The 18,524-nt window shown below is 38.4% G+C and overlaps 1 protein-coding gene and 1 pseudogene across 1 annotated transcript; both read left to right on the top strand.

The window, feature by feature from the left end:
- The first annotated feature begins 4,736 nt into the window (after positions 1 to 4,736).
- LOC110262361 (uncharacterized) lies at positions 4,737 to 5,968 on the top strand. The gene is made up of 2 exons (XM_088492735.1): positions 4,737 to 4,876; positions 5,325 to 5,968. Exon 2 carries the CDS (start codon positions 5,379 to 5,381, stop codon positions 5,802 to 5,804), a length of 426 nt encoding a protein of 141 aa, XP_088348861.1. The 5' UTR covers positions 4,737 to 4,876; positions 5,325 to 5,378; the 3' UTR covers positions 5,805 to 5,968.
- Positions 5,969 to 6,489: 521 nt separating this feature from the next.
- LOC148550215 (urease accessory protein F pseudogene) lies at positions 6,490 to 7,522 on the top strand (annotated as a pseudogene).
- The last annotated feature ends 11,002 nt before the right edge of the window (positions 7,523 to 18,524 follow it).

Below are 18,524 nucleotides of genomic sequence, written 5' to 3'. Positions count from 1 at the left end.
AAGTGAAAATGGCAAGGGTAGGAGAAAAAGAGAAAGAAACTGTTTAAAAACCACCACAAGGAGCGCGAAAAGAGATAGGGGCAAAATGGTCTTTACGCACGGGGTTTTAACCCATTATGAGCATTTAATGCTCAGCACGAAGAACGAAGCGGCGAACGAACGCCTCAGCAGACCAAGGGACACGCGCACAAGAAACGCGCCTCTCCCACGGTCAGCCGACTCGGCGACAACACACGAACAAGGACATCACGCACCATCGATCGCCTCACGACCATCACTGGCGCGTCGGGGGCACTGTTACGGCCCTGGACTCCCGCGGGTCAACCCGACCCGAGCTCCACCCGGCCCGACTACACGCCTCTCAACCGACTCGAACATGCGTCCCGTACGGCTCTCTCACAGCTATGAGACCGCATCCTTGGGAATATGGGCCTGCCCTCCAGAGGGGCCCAATACTGACATGTATATAAGGGGAAGACTGGCTCTTCCCCCGATGTACGTCACATCTCTGCACTACACTTACTCCACCTGCACGTATTCTGACAAGAACGTCGGAGTGTCTTTGCAGGTGACACCCCCCTCACACAAAGTGCTCGGGACCTCACGCTCCCGGACTGGAAGACCGTGATCAGACGAGCCCCTTCCTTCACCCCTGATCCTGACCTGAATCGTCCGGTAACCGACCTACCGAACACTTTAAATCTGAACCCTAAAGATATTGATATAAATATGTTAATGGTCGAGATTGTGGGTGTAGCTTTTTGGGTGTACTTACTTAAAATGAGGAGCATCATAAGGTGTACGGATTTTTTTGTTAACCGAGGTATGATTGCATGATTGCAGGAAGAGTATTCCCCGCCGCCCCCGCACCTGGCGCAGGCTTCCTTTGTTGGCGGTTTGGCAGCTGGTTTCCTGGGTAGCTTAGTTTCTCGTGGTTGTGCTCGCTGAGAATGAAGCCTTTAATGCTTCTATGTTGTGACTAGGTGTTGCAGGCCAACGGTCTTTAGGGAAATGTGGATTAGCAATTTTGGTGTAACTATGTGTCTTTATTTGGGCCGAAACTGCACAATACAATGTAGAACAATCATTTTTAAGTTTATTTTATTTTATTATTTTGGTTATATTATGGGTGGGCAAAATGATTCCACATTCAACAAATGCACCTAATTCCAGAACTTAATATTAGGAGGACCAAATTTTTAATTTGTAATTAGTAATTATTATTAATTTTTTGAAAAATTTACAGTATTTTTTATTTTAATTTTTGTGCATGGTTTAATTATTCTGTTTGTTGTTATATTTTTATTAAATATTTAACTAAATTTTTATGATTTAAAAATTTATAATTGAATTTTTATATTAGATAAAAGGATAAAGTATTAAATTGGTCTCCTACATTTGGGTCTAATCATGTTTTAGTCTCTAAAATTTAAAGTGTCCTATTTGAATAAAAAATGTTTCATTTACCTTCAAGGTAGTTCTACTGCGAAGTCAATCTTAAATAATTAACCTCACCGTTCCACCAAATATTAATGTCTCATTCTTTGAAAAAGAGGTACAAACTCGAGAGGCATAGGATCAGCAACAAATGTATCACCATAAGCCACTAGTCTTAGTTCAAGCACATGGAGAACATTGTCGAGAACTCGCTTTTCGCGGGGAAGTTCGCTGGTGGCGACAAGAACAAGGCTATTGTCACCTCTACCGCAAGAAACTCCCCTCAACAACTGAAAAGTTTGGTTATATAAGTTTTTCATATCTAAAAATTAAGGTTTCATTAATTATTTAACATTAACTTCACGGTAGGACTACATTGAAGTTAAATAAAATTTTTTTGGATTCAAATAGGACCTTTTAAACTTTAGGTACCAAAATAGGATTAGGCCTAAATGTAGGAAACTAATTTAGTATTTTACTCTAGATAAAAATTATAAATTAAGTTTCTTCAAGTTATTTTTTATTAAAAAATACAAATATTTTAAGAATTTTATTTTTGTATTTGATGTAAAATTTATTATGAAATATTCTAAAGAATAACTTTATAGTATTTTGTTTTTTGCTAAAAAAAATAACTAGTAAAAAGTTAATTACAAATTTTTTATTTACCATAAAAATCCAATTATAAATTTTTAAACTAGTAAAAATGCTAGGATAGTTAAATTTTGTTTCCTCACTAGTTATTTAAAATATGACCCTTTTTAATGTCAAAATTAAACAATAAATATAACTCTTTTTTATTTTCTCATACATCCGTCTTTGAACAAACTAAGAATGCAAATTTTTTTTCAACTGGGTTAGAGAATCCAACAACGACCGGGCTGCATGCTGAAAGGATCCTCAACTCAATTTTTTGTGTTCAATAAGCAATCACACACTTACCTGGATGGCTTAGTTCATGGCAGCCAAAACAACTACACTGAACTGTCTTTCCCATATTCTTCGTTGTAATCTTTTGACATTACACATAGTAAAACAGGACAAAATTTATTTTCGTTAGTGACCCATCCATGGTTCACCAGAATACCAATAAAGTGGATGGTACATTTAAAAGTTTTCCAATCTTAAATAGCCAAAAAAAATTTAACGGATAGTCATTATATCAAATTTAAAATTATAATAAATCAAAATAATTTATATTTATATCACATAGAAATTGATCATTTTTTTTTACTTGACAAACAAATAAATTAAACAATATATTGTTATATTTTTTTGGTTGCTCATAATATTTTTTTAATCTGATAAATCAAAAAATAATTCATCATGAATTAATCTAAATCCCACTCATTGTATCATGTAACCTCTGTAATCCATCGAAAGGCAAAGGAACTTGCCAATGACCCAGGAGATGCTTTGGGCTTATTTTGGTTCGCAACAAGTTGTCAAATACTCAAATATAACTTAGTCCGATATAATTTTGATCCTTAACCAATTTTAAGTGGTTTAATTATTAGTTTATTAGTACGTTTAAGTAAGTATTAGAAGTTCGAATTATATCTTGTATATATAGCAATTCATTGATTAACGACAACCTCTTAAATGAAATTTTAATTCGCGATGGATTAATTTTTTAGTCTGTCGGATTAAAAAATATCATAAGAGATCCTCTAATATAATACTTGACTCGGAGAGCATATTTATAACTATCTACTAACAAAAATATTTCACATACCAAGTGAGACTTAATCTCTTAGAATGAGTAATTATTCGCACGACATACCAAAGAAAAATTTTTCACTGTCAATTATGAGCTTTCTTATAAATACTCATCTCAAGTAACTTTTCAATCTAAGTAACTTACTCTACTCCTATATTTATCAAATTTGACATTAAAATTTCGTACAGATACGAGTATCCGTCACTTTTATTATTCAAAAACTTTAGACGACTTCTATTTTAAATTCATTCACCTCTATTCCCTCAAGATAATACTTTAGAATATAAGTATTGGTTATATATTAATAGAAAATTTATTAATCTCCTTAAAAAAGAATTAGTAATCATTCTAATAATTTTTTAATTGATATTTAATGCTGATTAAATAAACTTAAAATTTTTATTATAAAATTCGGTCACCTAGTAACCAGTCAGGTCAAATCATCAACTAGATTATAATGGAATTCAAACATATAATTATTAGGTCACAAATTAGTAACAAATCAATTTGCAAAATGTATAAATCAAACTACTTTTTAAAATATTTTTAGACAAATTTTATTCAACCAACTTGATCTAGTGATCATTTTTTTAATTTCATTTTGTATAAAACTATATCAGCAATAAATTAGTCTTTGATTTATTGATTTGAGTGATACCGTATTCAAACAAAAAAATTATCCTATTATTTAAGTACTTACAAGCCGGGAAAAATTATTCGGCATTTTTCAATGGAGAACTATTATACACTCAAATATTTTTGATAACTAAATCTAACTAAATTGGTTCAAACTCATCAAAAACTACTTTTATTATATGTAGCGTCATAATATGTATACATGTATTTCACTAACGCAAACAAAACCTGCTTCACTTTGTGTTTGTTCTTCACGCACCTCCTCCTTCTTCTTCTAGCGTTGCTGTATTTTTTTTTTTGTTTCTTCTTCTCCTTCTCTTTTTATGTTATTGCAGTCATTTATTCTTCTTTTTTATTTGATTTTTTTCTTAGTTTTATTTCTCTTAAAAGAGTAAATCAAGATTCAAGAATAATTTTAAAAAAATGAAATAAGAAAGAGAAGATTAAAAAAAAGATGAAAAAGAAGAAGACAGCTAAGCAGAAAATGAGGAGGATAAATTCAAGTAAAACGAAACCAAATGAATATAAATTAAACTAAGAAGTGAACTGAAATTTTTTAAGGAATAAAAAATTTGATTAATACTTAACAGTTGCATCAAGCGAACCTTAGTTAATTCACAAATGAACCGAAATTAGTTTAAATTTGAACAAGCAGTAAAAAAACTCAATAATCAACAAAAATACATCGAATTCATTTTTAGATCCAAATGAACCTCAAAAAAACTAAAAATTGAACTGAAATTATTTAATAATAACACAAAAAAAATCAGATCCATTAAAAATGTTAGGAAAATATTGATATTGTTGCTGATAATGATAACGAAAGAGAAAAATAACCAAAAAAAGAAAAAAAATATATGCAGAATTTAAAATACTTGAAACAACTTTGTTAGAATTATCACTTAGATGTAGAGTTTTATGGACCAAAGTGATGCACATAAATAATAACCGCATAAGTTTTTTAGATAGACATATATTTTTCAAAATAATTATCTTAAAGATCATAAGCTAATTTTAGCTTAATTAGGCATGGTCTCTCTCGTTTGGCCTCAGATTCAGAGTCACCACCTTTTTTTTCACCTGGTAAACTTTCACATACCCTTTTGATTGATTTTCTCTGAATTACTCTACGTTATGTTAAAAACTCGAAATTGCTTTGTGAATTTTGTTTGAACCTCAATACTTGTGTGTCATGGATTCTGGAGTTAATTGCATATCGTCCTTACTTCAATAATCATTTGTTGCCAGTAGAAAAGATCAAGTACTATGATATCGTTCAATAATGTTTCGACTTTTTTTTTGGAGGGCAAATTCTATGATTTAATCCTCAAATATTTCATTTTTTCAATCAGCATGATCACAGAGGATGTATAAGTTAGGTGAGTGTATAGTACAATAGAATAAATGGAGAACCTTCGAGTTAAAGGGATGCAATGTTGTTTCAATATACACACTGTAAGAAACAGTCACAATCATGCCCACCAGATGTTTGAGAAAATGTTAAAGTAAGTAAGAATCTCGTTTGTTTCAGATATCAAGGGTCATGGTGGAGTAGATACTGGAAATATTTTGCTTGCTTGATTAGATGGCTATTGGGACCCTAAGTTTATTGACAATGGTTCGATTCGAGAGTGGGAGTTTCAATGGCCTACCTCCTCCTCGCTCCCCCAAGTTGTCGCCACATAGTCACATCTCACTCACTAAGCCATCTTGGGTTGTGAGAACGGAGTCAAATGTTAAGAAGAAGAGAAGAAAGAAGCCGGATCCGCATTGTGTAGTCTGTGAGGGGAGTGGACGAGTCGATTGCCACCAGTGTCGTGGGAAGGGAAGGACAAACCAGGTTCATTTGGAAATGCTCCCGAAAGGTGACTGGCCAAAATGGTGTAGAACTTGTGGCGGAAGCGGTCTTGGTTACTGCTCCCGTTGCCTTGGTACTGGAGAATATAGGTATATTATGGGATTCCATTTCATGAACAGGGACGATGATAAATCCCAAGAAAACAAGTCTTAGTCCCTCCCCTACCTTTCTCTTTTCTTTTGGGTAATGATATTAGGGACAGAGATAATAGATAATGTGATAGCATAGGTGTATTGTCTGTAAGTTGGAACTACTGAATGTTTTGTCTTTTTATCACATAATGTAGAATCACCATTAATAGATTGTTGCAACTCTTAGTTCCTTGTGCAATTTCATTTTAAAATGCTGATTTGTTATGTTGGAAGATATGATTCTGATTGGACTGAAAAAAAAAAAATTTTTTGCAAATCCTTGTTTGGATACAGAACAAGATAGTGAGATCAAATTCATAATGAGATCTGATAAATAAATATCTTACTCCCTCTATAAGTGAGTTATGGTTAATATTTAATAAGCATGGCATAAAGAGTTCAGAATAATTAAAGAATGGGAACCGAGGAATTTTCAAAGTTCTTCCGAATTTTAAGCATTTGTTTGAAGATAGGTTTGGAGCAATGATTGAGTTGTCTCTGTGTGACCTTAAGATCAGGCTTTTGGGAGTTCAATTTGGGTCGAAACATTGAGTTTTATTTCTTGTATGATATGTAATTCATTTTCAAATGATGTGTGCAAATATTTCAATTTCCTTAAAGAATTGAATGTATAAGCCTGGTTTCTTCTTCTAGGCTTTTGTGGGAATATGATATTTGTTGTCGATGCCAGCTGAGTATTATTTACAATGCAAATAGGTGAAGGGTGTGACAACGGACCTCGCCTTGCAGACTCCATTTCACAGTGGAGCCAATGGCAGTTGCTTGATTCTCTTCTACCCACCGGCGGCTTTGCTCACTCTTTTGGCCTTGAAGCAGCAGTTCAGTCCAACCTGGTCTTAAATCCAGATGAACTCAAGACATTCATTATCCATGTCTTGGAGAATACAGGAAGCTTACTCCTTCCTTTTGTGAACTCGGCTTCTGTGTCGCCCAATTTGGAAACCTGGCACAATCTTAACAAAATATTGGATGCCACACTGACAAATGAAGTCAGCCGAAAGGCATCGATCTCACAAGGGTCTGCACTAATGAGGGTGGGTTTGGCCGTGTTCTCGGAACACTCTTCTTTGAAAACAATGAGAAATGCTTCTTTGGGGTCAGGTACTGTATCTTTTCACCATGCTCCTATATTTGGACTTATATGTGGCACACTAGGATTAGATAGTACTGATTCTCAAAGAGCTTAAATGTACATCACAATGAGGGATGTTATTTCTGCTGCTACAAGATTGAATTTGATAGGTCCTCTTGGTGCTGCAGTTTTGCAGCATCAACTTGCTCCTAATGCTGAAGGTATACTAGAAAAATGGAAGAATCGCGAGGTTGACGATGCATGCCAAGTTGCACCTCTGCTAGATACAGTGCAGGGTTGCCATGGTTATTTGTTTTCTCGGCTCTTTTCGTCTTAGAAGGCACAAACATAAGGCTGATATTGTATTTTTCATAATATGAAGCACATAGACATAGTAGAGTTTTGACTGGAAGAGACAACGTTAAATTTTTTGGTAAATTGAATTTTCTTGTTTCTTGTGAGGTTTGAGGTGGCAACTCACTCAGAAAATGGCTTCAACTGGTTTTACACGACGATGTAGGTTCAACGATTGACACATGTCAAGTTGGAGTTCAATCGAAATACCAATCTAAGTAACCCATATATATATATATAGAGAGCTGTAGGGGGATATAAATACGTTCATTAAGAAAAATGTTTGCATGTCATTGCTTGGCTCCTATGGGTGTAATCAAGTCAGATTGGGTTGGGTTTGGGGAAATTTGAGAATCAAACCGATTAAATTTGATCGGTTTGGATTGGATTGGGTTAATGTGTTTTTGTTATTGAAATCGAACTAATTCAAACTGATGAAATATGGGTTGGATCGATTTGGATAATCAAGTATCCAATTAAAATTAAATTTATGAGACAAACTGAAAAAAAAAAATATTTATGTAACTATGAGAAATAAAAATAAAAAAAAATTAAAAATTAAAAATTAAAATGAGATTAAAATTAGTAAAAATTATATAAATATTATTTTTTTAATATAATATATTAGATAATTGGATAATTGAATTTTACGATTTTAAATCCAATATCCGAACCAATTAAAGTCGGTACAATACCAATATAATTGAGTCAGGTTGGATTTTATTTTTTATTGTCTTCTGCTTAAACTTTTCTGGTGACTCATGCGACATGACTTATATCAAGAGGATTACAACATTTTTCATAAGTTAATTAAATTTAAGACCTTTTCATTAAACTATTTTTGTATGGTTTTGTTTTGCCACCTAAACATTGGCTAAAAATTTTGACTTGATATAATTGACCATTTTCTGAGACTTGAACATTATTATTTTCTTTTAAATTTCATTGCTGCTGCGGTAATATACTAATATTGTTATTATTCAGCATATAATTAATCGTATGTTTATAACCCCATTACTTGGTAGCATAAGTTTTAACACATCATGTATATGTATATGCAAGAAATTTAAAATTAAAAAAAAATAGACCAATAATAATAATAATAATCATAATAATGATGACGAAAACAAAGACAAGAGATTATGTTGAACATTTCACAACTATTATTTATCTTCCTCCGCATGAGGCAACTCATTGAGATCAAAATCTAGCACTCTTCTAATAGTAGGAGGATCATTAACCACTACTCCCTTATTGAATTTAGACTCACTATTATTTTTGACATGTTCATCATTAAAATTATTAATAACTAACTTACCAACTTTATTGTTGTCATTAACGGTTGTTGTTGTTGTTGGAGATGGTGATGATAATGAATTATTGATCTTCTCATCATGAACATGGCAACTCACTGCATGAAATGTTGGGAACACCATCTTGCAAGTGTGACACACATATCTTTCTCTAATCTTTCTTGAGATCTTGTGCTTTGTTTTATCAAATTCTTTCAACCTCTCTAATAATAACCTTTTCTCTGATGAATCTTCTTGATAATCATCATGATCATCATCACCATTACTTTCTTCAACTTCATCATCATCATTTTCTTGTGTCTTTGGCTTCTTGATGCTTTCTTCCACTACTTGTTGGTTGCTTCCTCTCTTCTTGTGAACCTTCCAACTTAACAAAAAATTATTATTATTACTAATACTCTTTTTTCTTGTTGTTGTTCTTGGTGACTTGTGGTTGTTGTTGGAGAATCTTATTTTGATGTTATGAGTTCTTATGTGACCCCCCAAAGCTCTTCCACATGTGAATTTCCTATTGCAAATTTGCAATGCTTGCAAACCTTTTTAGTTGGTGATGATGATGATGAAACTATTTCTTCTGAGCTAGAATCCATAATTATTTTATTTGATGCAAAGAAATCTGATTGAACAAAATATATGAAGCCTATTATACATATATTATATGATATATGAAATGAAACTTAATGTGTATATATATAATTAAAGGAGAAAAGTAAAGTTTTTATTATATGTGTGGAGTTAATAATAAAAAAAAATCAGAAGAAAAACTTATTAATGGAAAGAAAATCTATTATAATAAAGGTCTATATATAATGGGAAAGTATGAGGAGCCAATGAAATATTTATACAATGTATACAATGGAGGTTTAGATAGTATTAGAGATATAATCATTAGTGTTATTTTTTTTCCATCCGCTCTATCCTTGGTGAACTCGAAAATTAATTTAAGTTTTTAGAAAGATGTTTATTATCCATATTTTCCCATACTAGAGGATGGATATAGCATACATCTTGACCAACATGTATGTATAAGATGCTGTCAAAATGATCAAAATTAATTACTAGAATTTATGGAGAGAAATTAATTTTTCTTTACCTGCATTTAAGTCATTCAAACACACGCAATCTGTATTATTTAATTTATTTTAAATATATATTTTATATAAGTGATAATTTGGTGATTATATTTTAGATTTGGTTTTGTAATTTTTTTTTTAAATTATAATATCGATATTTGATAAGAATAAATCTTTGCATTTAAACAAAAATACTTAATCAAGTCTAACAAAATTGTTATAACTGTTTTTTAAATTATGCGCCTTTTTCTTCGTTTCGTTCTCCTTCTCTTTCTCTGTTTTTTTTCTTCCTCCTCCTTCTTCTCCTTCTTTTGAATTCGCGCACTTCTTCTTCTTTTGAATTCGCGCACTTCTTCTTTGTGCACGCATATTCTTCTTCCCTTCTCTTCTTCTCTTTCGTGCACGCATATTTTTTGTCATCACCAACAACACTAACATTTTGCTAACATATTTACATGGCATGGTCATCTCTCGCTCCCACTCTTTCTTTCTCTCATTCTCTTTGGATGTGGAGTACGTACTCTTTCTAAAATTAACACTAAAAACAGTTGATAAAAATTTGTCACTTATTTAATTTGTACGTATATATATGTATTATTTAATTTATTTTAATATATAATTTATATTTTAATATATATTTTATATAAACATTAATTTGGTGGTTGTTACGATGGGTAACCGGAGATTGATGGGTTGGACGGTGCTGGTTGGCCCAAACGTATGAATGAGGAGGATTCCTGGTGGAGCCGCAACTCGGTGTCCTCCGACTTGTGAGTGCGCGGAGGAATAGGGGGTGGTACCTGCAAAGACACTCCGATGCCTAAGTTAGCAAGGGCGTGAGCAGGTTTAGAGTGTATTGGGTCTTAGAGATACCTGAGAAGTGTCAGTGTATTTATAGTGGTGAACCAATAACCACCGTTGGAGTAGTGCCACTTTTCTAGGCTGTTAACCGTCCCTTTATCTTAGGGAAGTTAAGATATGGCTCGTGGAAGTGGTTAGAGAGATTCTAGGGGCGGTTACCCATTCAAATGAGTGCTTATCTGCCAGCTAATCCTCGTTCCCGACTTCCTTAGAGCAAGTCGTGGTGCAAACCGACTTTGTAGCGGTTGATTTGGTGTAGGGTGAGGCTCAACCTTTGGGTTGGGCCTTCTTACTTGGATCCTGGGCCCTAGCGTTGGGCCAGGGTATGAACAGTGCCCCTACTCGAGCCCAATTTCTCTTTAAGATTTGGGTTCGAGTATTCTACTCGGGATTGTGGTCGACTTATTGGAGGACCGACGTGACTTTTCGTGACCTTTTGGTTCTGACAGTTACGTCTAATCAAGCGTCGCGTCCGTTAGGGATGTGCGTAGGGATTGATGGCCTTGGTAACGGTGCACTCTCATTAATGACTGCTCCGCTTTTACCATCGTGCCCCTAACGTACTTATAAATACTTTCCCTCTCTTTCATTGTTTCGTTTCTGCGATTTTTCAAATTTTCCCCTTCATTCGTTCGTGCTGTGTTCTTGTATCTTCGAAGGCTTTTCGTTTCCTTCAACCCTCATTTTCGGATAAAGGTTAGTTCTTTTTGTAACATGCTTTTCTATTTGCATGCCTTCATTTTGTAGATAGGTTGGTTTGTAGACTTCAGTTCCGTACTTCCTCCTTTAGAGACCGTGTTTTTTATTTTCCTTTTCTTTTTCCCTTGTAGGTTTTTTGCTACCTTTTTAAGAAAAAGAAATGGCTTCCGTAGATATCCTTTCTCAATGGGTTGATGTCACGGTCCTAGGGGAGGAACTCTCGGTCGATACTGAGTTTATCACCAACCTTCGCACTCACCACAGAATTTGTACTTCTGAGGATGACGAGCCGAAGTATGAATTGGTAGTCCCGGGTCCTGAAGACCGGGTTTGCTTTGGGAGGGTCAATGAGGCGGCCCCTCATTTTTTCTTTATGTATGAGTGCATGATCACCCGTTTGGGTATTCTTCTTCCTTTTTCAAACTTTGAGATATCTGTTTTGCATCACTGACGAGTTGCCCCTACCCAGCTTCACCCCAACTCTTGGGGTTTTTTGAAAATTTATCAATTTATTAGCCAGGCTTTGGAGTTCCCGACTTCTTTGAAGATTTTTTTCTATCTCTTCCATATGACCAAACCCTTCAGTGGGCTAAACAATAAGCAACAATGGGTGTCTTTCCGAGCCATACAGGGTCGGAGAGTTTTTACCCTTTTTGACGAATCCTTCCATGACTTTAAAAATTATTTTTTCAAGGTTCAAGCCGTAGAGGGTCACCATCCCTTTTTTCTGGATGATAATTCTTCTCCCCGATTTCCTTTATACTGGCTGGAGGCCTCCCCCTGCAAGAAATATGGTCTGGATGACCTGGATGAGGTAGAAGCAGCCATTGTGGGGTTCCTCCGAGAAGTGTGGGGGAGGGCCCCATACTTGGACACAAAAAAGTTTCTCCAGGGGTCTCCGACCTTTGTCCAGGCACAGCTAGGTAGCTTTTATTTGTTTGTTAGATTTCCGACTTGTCTGACTGACTTTTCCGACTTGTCTGATCTATCTGTTATTGTCCTTTCAGAGATGGCCAAGGCAAACGCTCAGTAGTCTTACCAAAGGGTCCAGGAAACTAAAGCAAGGTCTCGCGCCAGGACTGGTGGCGCCAGGGCAGTTGTCTCTCCTCCTCCTCCTCCTCGGAACGTTGGGACTCCCTCTCAGCCCATTGTGATTTCTTCTTCAACTTTCTCTCAGCCGCCCCCCTCTGCTCAACCTTCTCCTGAGCCAGAGATTAAGAAGCGCAAGACCTTAGAGTCTGGCTCTTCTGGTGAGATGAAGGCGGATGCTCTTGCATTCGTCCGAAAGAACATCTATCCCCATGCTCGTATAAGCATGGATGATGCTTCTGTTCGGCGCCACCTTACCACTCTGGTTGAGAAGAGCCTCAAGGCGGCGGGGGTTTGTGGCAAACTCTTAGATATTTTTGAGAAGTCTCCTCTCAGCTCTTTAGGGATGACCTCGAGGGTTGAAGAGCTGGAAGGAAGGCTTCTCATATATCAGGAGCATGAGGGGAAGTTGAAGGAGGAAGTCGCCAAGCTGAGGGAGGAGAGAGATAACCTCCAGGAGAGGGAGAGGAAGTTGCAAGCCCAATGCAACATGGAGGTCGGTTTGAGGAAGACAGCACATGATAGCTATCAAAGTTTGTTTAATGATCTTGTGTCTGTGAAAAATGATCTGCTGAATTCTCGGAAGGCATACGCCGAGTTGGAGGACTCTATTGCTGATGGCGCTGAGGAGGCTTGGAGGATCTTTAAGGAGCAAGTCGGAGTCATTGCTCCTAACTTGGACCTCTCTCCTTTAGATCCTGATAAGGTTGTCATCGATGGCGCCATTGTGGATCCCCCTGTCCCCGAGATTATTTCCGAGTCAGATTTGAAGACTCGGGGGCAAAGGATTATAGAGTCTCCTCCTCGCCCTAAGGACGCCCCGAGTTCCTCCACAGTTCCTCCGACTTCCTCTTCATCTCCTATGGATGCCTCTCTTTCCGGTCCTGGTGGTGTTCCTCCTGGCTCTGGTGATGGTGATCCGTCTACTCTCCTTCCTAAAAAATAATTTTGTTGGCTATATGGGGGCCCGGCCTGTGGGTCCCTTCTTTTTAAACTCTTTATTTAATTTTGGTAGTGCGTGAACAATTTTTTGGCCTTTTAAGGCCGTAAACAAAACACTTTTTAATACCCTTTTTTAATAAGGGTTTAAGTTAAAAAATAAATACCCTTTTTTGGATAAGGGTTTAAGTTACCTTATGCGTGCATGTTTCTCTGATTTTGAACTTCCCTTTGATCTTTTCTGGAAAAAACCCTTTCTTTGGCTTTGTCTGCCTTTCTGAACCTTTTTATTTTAAGGATCTTTAGGACAGCCTTTTAATCTTTTCTTAGGTTTTTTCCTATCTCTCTTTGGTTATTCCTAGTACTCAATTTCGTTTCATTGAGTTTTTATGACTTAGGCTATTTTCGTGATTCATTTTTGTTTTACTCGGTTTCCCATTCCGACTTATGAGTCGGGATGTTTCCGAGTTTATCATGATCAACTTCTATAACCTCTTTACACCGACTTGTACCTCGTCGTTTTATCCTGACGACCATCTAGGTCGGTTCATGGGATTTTCACGTTTTGTCGAGCTTAAGTCGGCGCGTTTCGTTGAAAGAAAAAACAAAAAAGGAATTTGCAAGAGATATATATGAAAAAGATCTTTTATTAATTGGGGAGGTACCTTATTGCTACTAAGGGTTTTTGACAATCTATTTCCCTTAGTCTCTACTATGATGCCTCCTTAAAAACCCTTCTCCAGAAAAAACCCTTTGGTTTTGGGAAAAAATCATTAAGTTGGGAAAAGAGTACATCAGGGAATAGAGTTCGCTTTTAGCTATAGTACCTTTTCATATTACAAGCATGCCACGACCTTGGTAACTCGGTGCCGTCCAAGTCGGTCACCTTATAATAGCCTTTTCCTAAGACCTCATTGATTTTGTATGGTCCTTTCTAGTTTGCAGCGAGCTTTCCTTCTCCTGATTTGTTGACTCCAATGTCGTTTCTGATCAAGACTAAGTCACTTGGGGTGAATGCTCTTCGAATGACTTTCTTGTTGTATCTTGTAGTCATCCTTTGTTTCAACGCTGCTTCTCTTATCTGGGCTTCTTCTCGGACCTCGGAAAGTAAGTCGAGCTCCTCTTTATGCCCCTGTATATTTCCGATCTCGTCATGGAGAATCACTCTTGGGCTTTGTTCGTTGACTTCTATTGGGATCATGGCTTCTACGCCATAGACTAGTCGGAAGGGTGTTTCTCCAGTGGCGGATTGGGGGGTTGTCCTATAAGCCCATAGTACTTGTGGGAGCTCTTCGGCCCAGGCTCCTTTTGCATCTTGTAATCTTTTCTTTAGCCCTGCTAGTATGACTTTGTTGGCCGCCTCGGCTTGCCCATTGGCTTGCGGGTGCTCCACCGAGGTGAACTGGTGTTTGATTTTCATACTGGCTACTAGGCTTCTAAAGGTAGAGTCGGTGAACTGAGTTCCATTATCTGTAGTGATGGAATAAGGTATCCCATACCTTGTGATGATATTTTTGTAGAGGAACCTCCGACTCCTTTGTGCGGTGATGGTGGCCAATGGTTCTGCTTTTATCCACTTTGTGAAATAATCTATTCCCACAATCAGGTATCTGACTTGTCCTGGCGCTTGGGGAAAAGGACCTAACAAATCCATTCCCCATTTTGCAAAAGGCCATGGAGAAGTTATACTGATTAGCTCCTCCGGGGGAGCCACATAGAAATTTGCATGCATTTGGCATGGTTGGCACTTTTTCACAAATTCCGTGGCATCTTTCTGCAAGGTCGGCCAGTAGAATCCAGCTCGGATTACTTTCTTGGCTAGTGACTTTGCTCCGAGATGATTTCCGCAGATCCCACTGTGGACTTCTTCCAACACTTCGGTGGTTTTTGAAGTCGGTACACACTTTAATAATGGTGTTGATATCCCCCTTCTGTAGAGGATATTTCTCACCAAAGTGTAATGTTGTGCTTCCCTTCGGATCTTCTTAGCCTCTTTCTCCTCCTTGGGGAGGATGTCGAATTTTATGTATTCGACCAAGGGGCTCATCCAACCGAGGTTTAATCCGACTACCTCAAGGACCTCCTCTTGTTTGTCTTTTTCTTTTACTACGGAGGGTTTCTGGAGAGTTTCCTGGATCAGGCTTCTGTTATTCCCTCCTGGCTTGGTACTTGCCAATTTGGATAGGGCGTCTGCTCTGCTATTTAGATCCTGAGTTATGTGTTTGACCCCGGTTTCTGCAAAGCGCCCAAGATGTTCCAGAGTTTTTTCCAAGTACCTTTTCATATTTGGGTCCTTTGCCTGATACTCTCCACTTATCTGGGAGGTTACTACTTGCGAATCGCTGTATATCATCACTTTTGTAGCACCAACTTCTTCCGCTAGCTTCAATCCCGCAATCAAGGCTTCATACTCTGCCTGATTATTTGAAGCTGAGAATTCAAATTTGAGGGAAACCTCTATTTGGGTCCCTCTTTCGTCCACCAATATTATGCCTGCACCGCTTCCTGTTTTGTTCGAGGATCCATCTACATAAAGTTCCCATGTAGTTGGTTTTTCCTCTTGGTCTCCCGCGTATTCCGCAATGAAGTCGGTGAGGCACTGGGCTTTGATCGCCATCCGAGTTTCATACTTCAAGTCGAATTCGGAGAGCTCTATTGCCCATTGAACCATTCTCCCTGCAACATCCGTCTTTTGGAGGATTTGCTTCATGGGTTGGTTCGTGCGGATTCTTATTGTGTGAGCTTGAAAGTAAGGCCGTAGTCTTCGTGAGGCTACTACTAAGGAGTAGGCAAACTTCTCTAGTTTGTGGTACCTTAGCTCAGGGCCTTGTAGAACTTTACTGATGAAATATACTGGGTGTTGTCCGACCTCGTCTTCTCTTATCAAGGCCGACGAGACGGCCTTGTCTGCTACAGATAAGTATAGGACGAGGTCTTCCCCAGCTATTGGTCGGGTCAAAATAGGAGGTTGGCTTAAGAATCTTTTGAACTCCTGGAACGCCTCCTCGCATTCAGGAGTCCATTCAAACTGACATCCCTTTCTCAATAAGGAGAACAGTGGGAGGGATTTTAGTGCCGATCCTGCCAAAAATCTGGAAAGGGCTGCAAGTCGGCCATTCAACTACTGGACCTCTCTTAAACAAGTCGGGCTTTTCATCTCCAGGATAGCTCTACACTTGTCGGGATTGGCTTCAATCCCTCTTTGTGTTAGCATAAACCCCAGGAATTTTCCTGCCTCTACTGCGAAGGCACACTTTGAGGGATTTAGTCTCATCCCGTGTAGCCTTATGGTGTTGAAGACTTGTGAGAGGTCTACCAAGAGATTGACTTCTTTCTTGGTCTTTACCAGCATGTCGTCGACGTACACTTCCATTAAGCTTCCAAGGTGAGAGGCAAACACCTTATTCATCAGCCTCTGGTATGTGGCCCCTGCATTTTTCAATCCGAATGGCATGACCACGTAGCAAAAATTAGCTCTGGGCGTGATGAATGATGTTTTCTCCTGGTCTGGTTCATACATCGGGATTTGGTTATATCCCGAGTAGGCGTCCATGAACGACAAGTATTGATACCCCGAGCTGGAGTCCACTAGGGTGTCAATACTTGGCAGTGGATAAGGGTCCTTGGGACATGCCTTGTTTAAGTCGGTGTAGTTGACACACATTCTCCATTTGCCATTTTGTTTTTTGACTAGCACTATATTGGCTAGCCATGTTGGGTACTTGACTTCTCTAATGAAGCCGGCTTCTAGGAGCACTTGTACTTGCTCCTCTACTATTAGGGCTCGCTCGGGGCCGAGCTTGCGTCTTCTTGTTGTACAGGTCGGGACCCCGGGTAAACCGAGAGCTTATGGGACATGAGCTCGGGATCTATCCCAGGCATGTCGGAGGCCTTCCAGGCGAAGAGATCGGAGTTATCTCTTAGGAGCTTAGTCAACCCTTGTTTTAGGGTTTCCCCTAGTTTGGCCCCTATGTGAGTATTTTTTCCCTCCTCTTCGCCGACCTGTATCTCCTCGGTTTTTCCTCCCGGTTGTGGACGCAGCTCCTCTCTAGCCCTTGCGCCTCCGAGCTCTACTGTGTGAACTTCTCGGCTTTTTCCTCTCAGGTTTAGGCTTTCATTGTAGCATTTCCTTGTCAATTTCTGATCTCCCCTTACCGTTGCTATCCCCGCTGAAGTCGGGAATTTCATACAAAGGTGAGGAGTGGATACCACCGCTCCGAGTCGATTAAGGGTAGCTCTGCCAATTAAAGCATTATATGATGACCCTACATCGATGACTATGAAGTCTATGCTCAGAGTTTTTGATTTTTCCCTTTTTCCAAAAGTGGTGTGAAGGGGCAAAAATCCTAGTGGCTTTATTGGCGTGTCGCCTAGTCCATATAAGGTGTCGGGGTAGGCTCTTAATTCTTTCTCATCCAACCCTAGTTTGTCGAAAGCGGGCTTAAAAAGGATGTCCGCTGAGCTTCCTTGGTCTACTAGGGTTCTGTGGAGATGAGCATTTGCTAGGATCATAGTTATTACCACTGGATCATCGTGTCCAGGGATTATTCCTTGCCCATCTTCTTTTGTGAATGAAATGGTAGGGAGGTCGGATGAATCTTCTCCGACCTGGTAGACTCTCTTGAGATGTCTTTTGCGAGAGGATTTGGTGAGTCCCCCTCCCGCGAACCCTCCTGAGATCATGTGGATATGTCTCTCCGGAGTCTGCGGTGGTGGGTCTCTTCTATCCATATCATCTCGCTTTCTCTTCCCATGACTGTCCGACCTTTCTATGAGATATCTGTCGAGCCGACCTTCCCTAGCCAGCTTTTCTATCACATTTTTAAGGTCGTAGCAGTCGTTTGTGGAGTGACCATATATTTTATGGTACTCACAGTAGTCGCTGCGGCTCCCCCCTTTTTTATTTTTAATGGGTCTAGGGGGTGGCAGCTTTTCAGTATTACAAATCTCTCTGTAACATCCACTATGGAGACCTTTAGAAGAGTATAAGAGTGATATTTTCTTGGTCTATTGAGACCGAGTTCTTCCTTCTTTTTGGTTTCCCTCTCTCTCTCTTTTGTTGAGGGAGGGTGCCCAGGTCGCCAACTCAGGTCTCTTAACTTAGCGTTTTCCTCTATGTTGATGTACTTTTCAGCTCTTTCCTGTACATCACTTAGAGAAATGGGATGTCTTTTGGATATGGACTGTGAGAAGGGACCTTCTCTGAGCCCATTGACTAATCCCATTATGACTGCCTCGGTGGGCAGGTCTTGAATCTCTAAACATGCTTTGTTGAACCTTTCCATATAGGCTCGTAAGGATTCTCCGACCTCCTGTTTTAT

The sequence above is a fragment of the Arachis ipaensis genome, chromosome B7, assembly GCF_059453495.1.
Source record: "Arachis ipaensis isolate K30076 ecotype BB chromosome B7, ASM5945349v1, whole genome shotgun sequence".
Lineage (NCBI taxonomy): Eukaryota > Viridiplantae > Streptophyta > Magnoliopsida > Fabales > Fabaceae > Arachis > Arachis ipaensis.
This window is presented reverse-complemented; position numbering and strand designations above follow the sequence as displayed.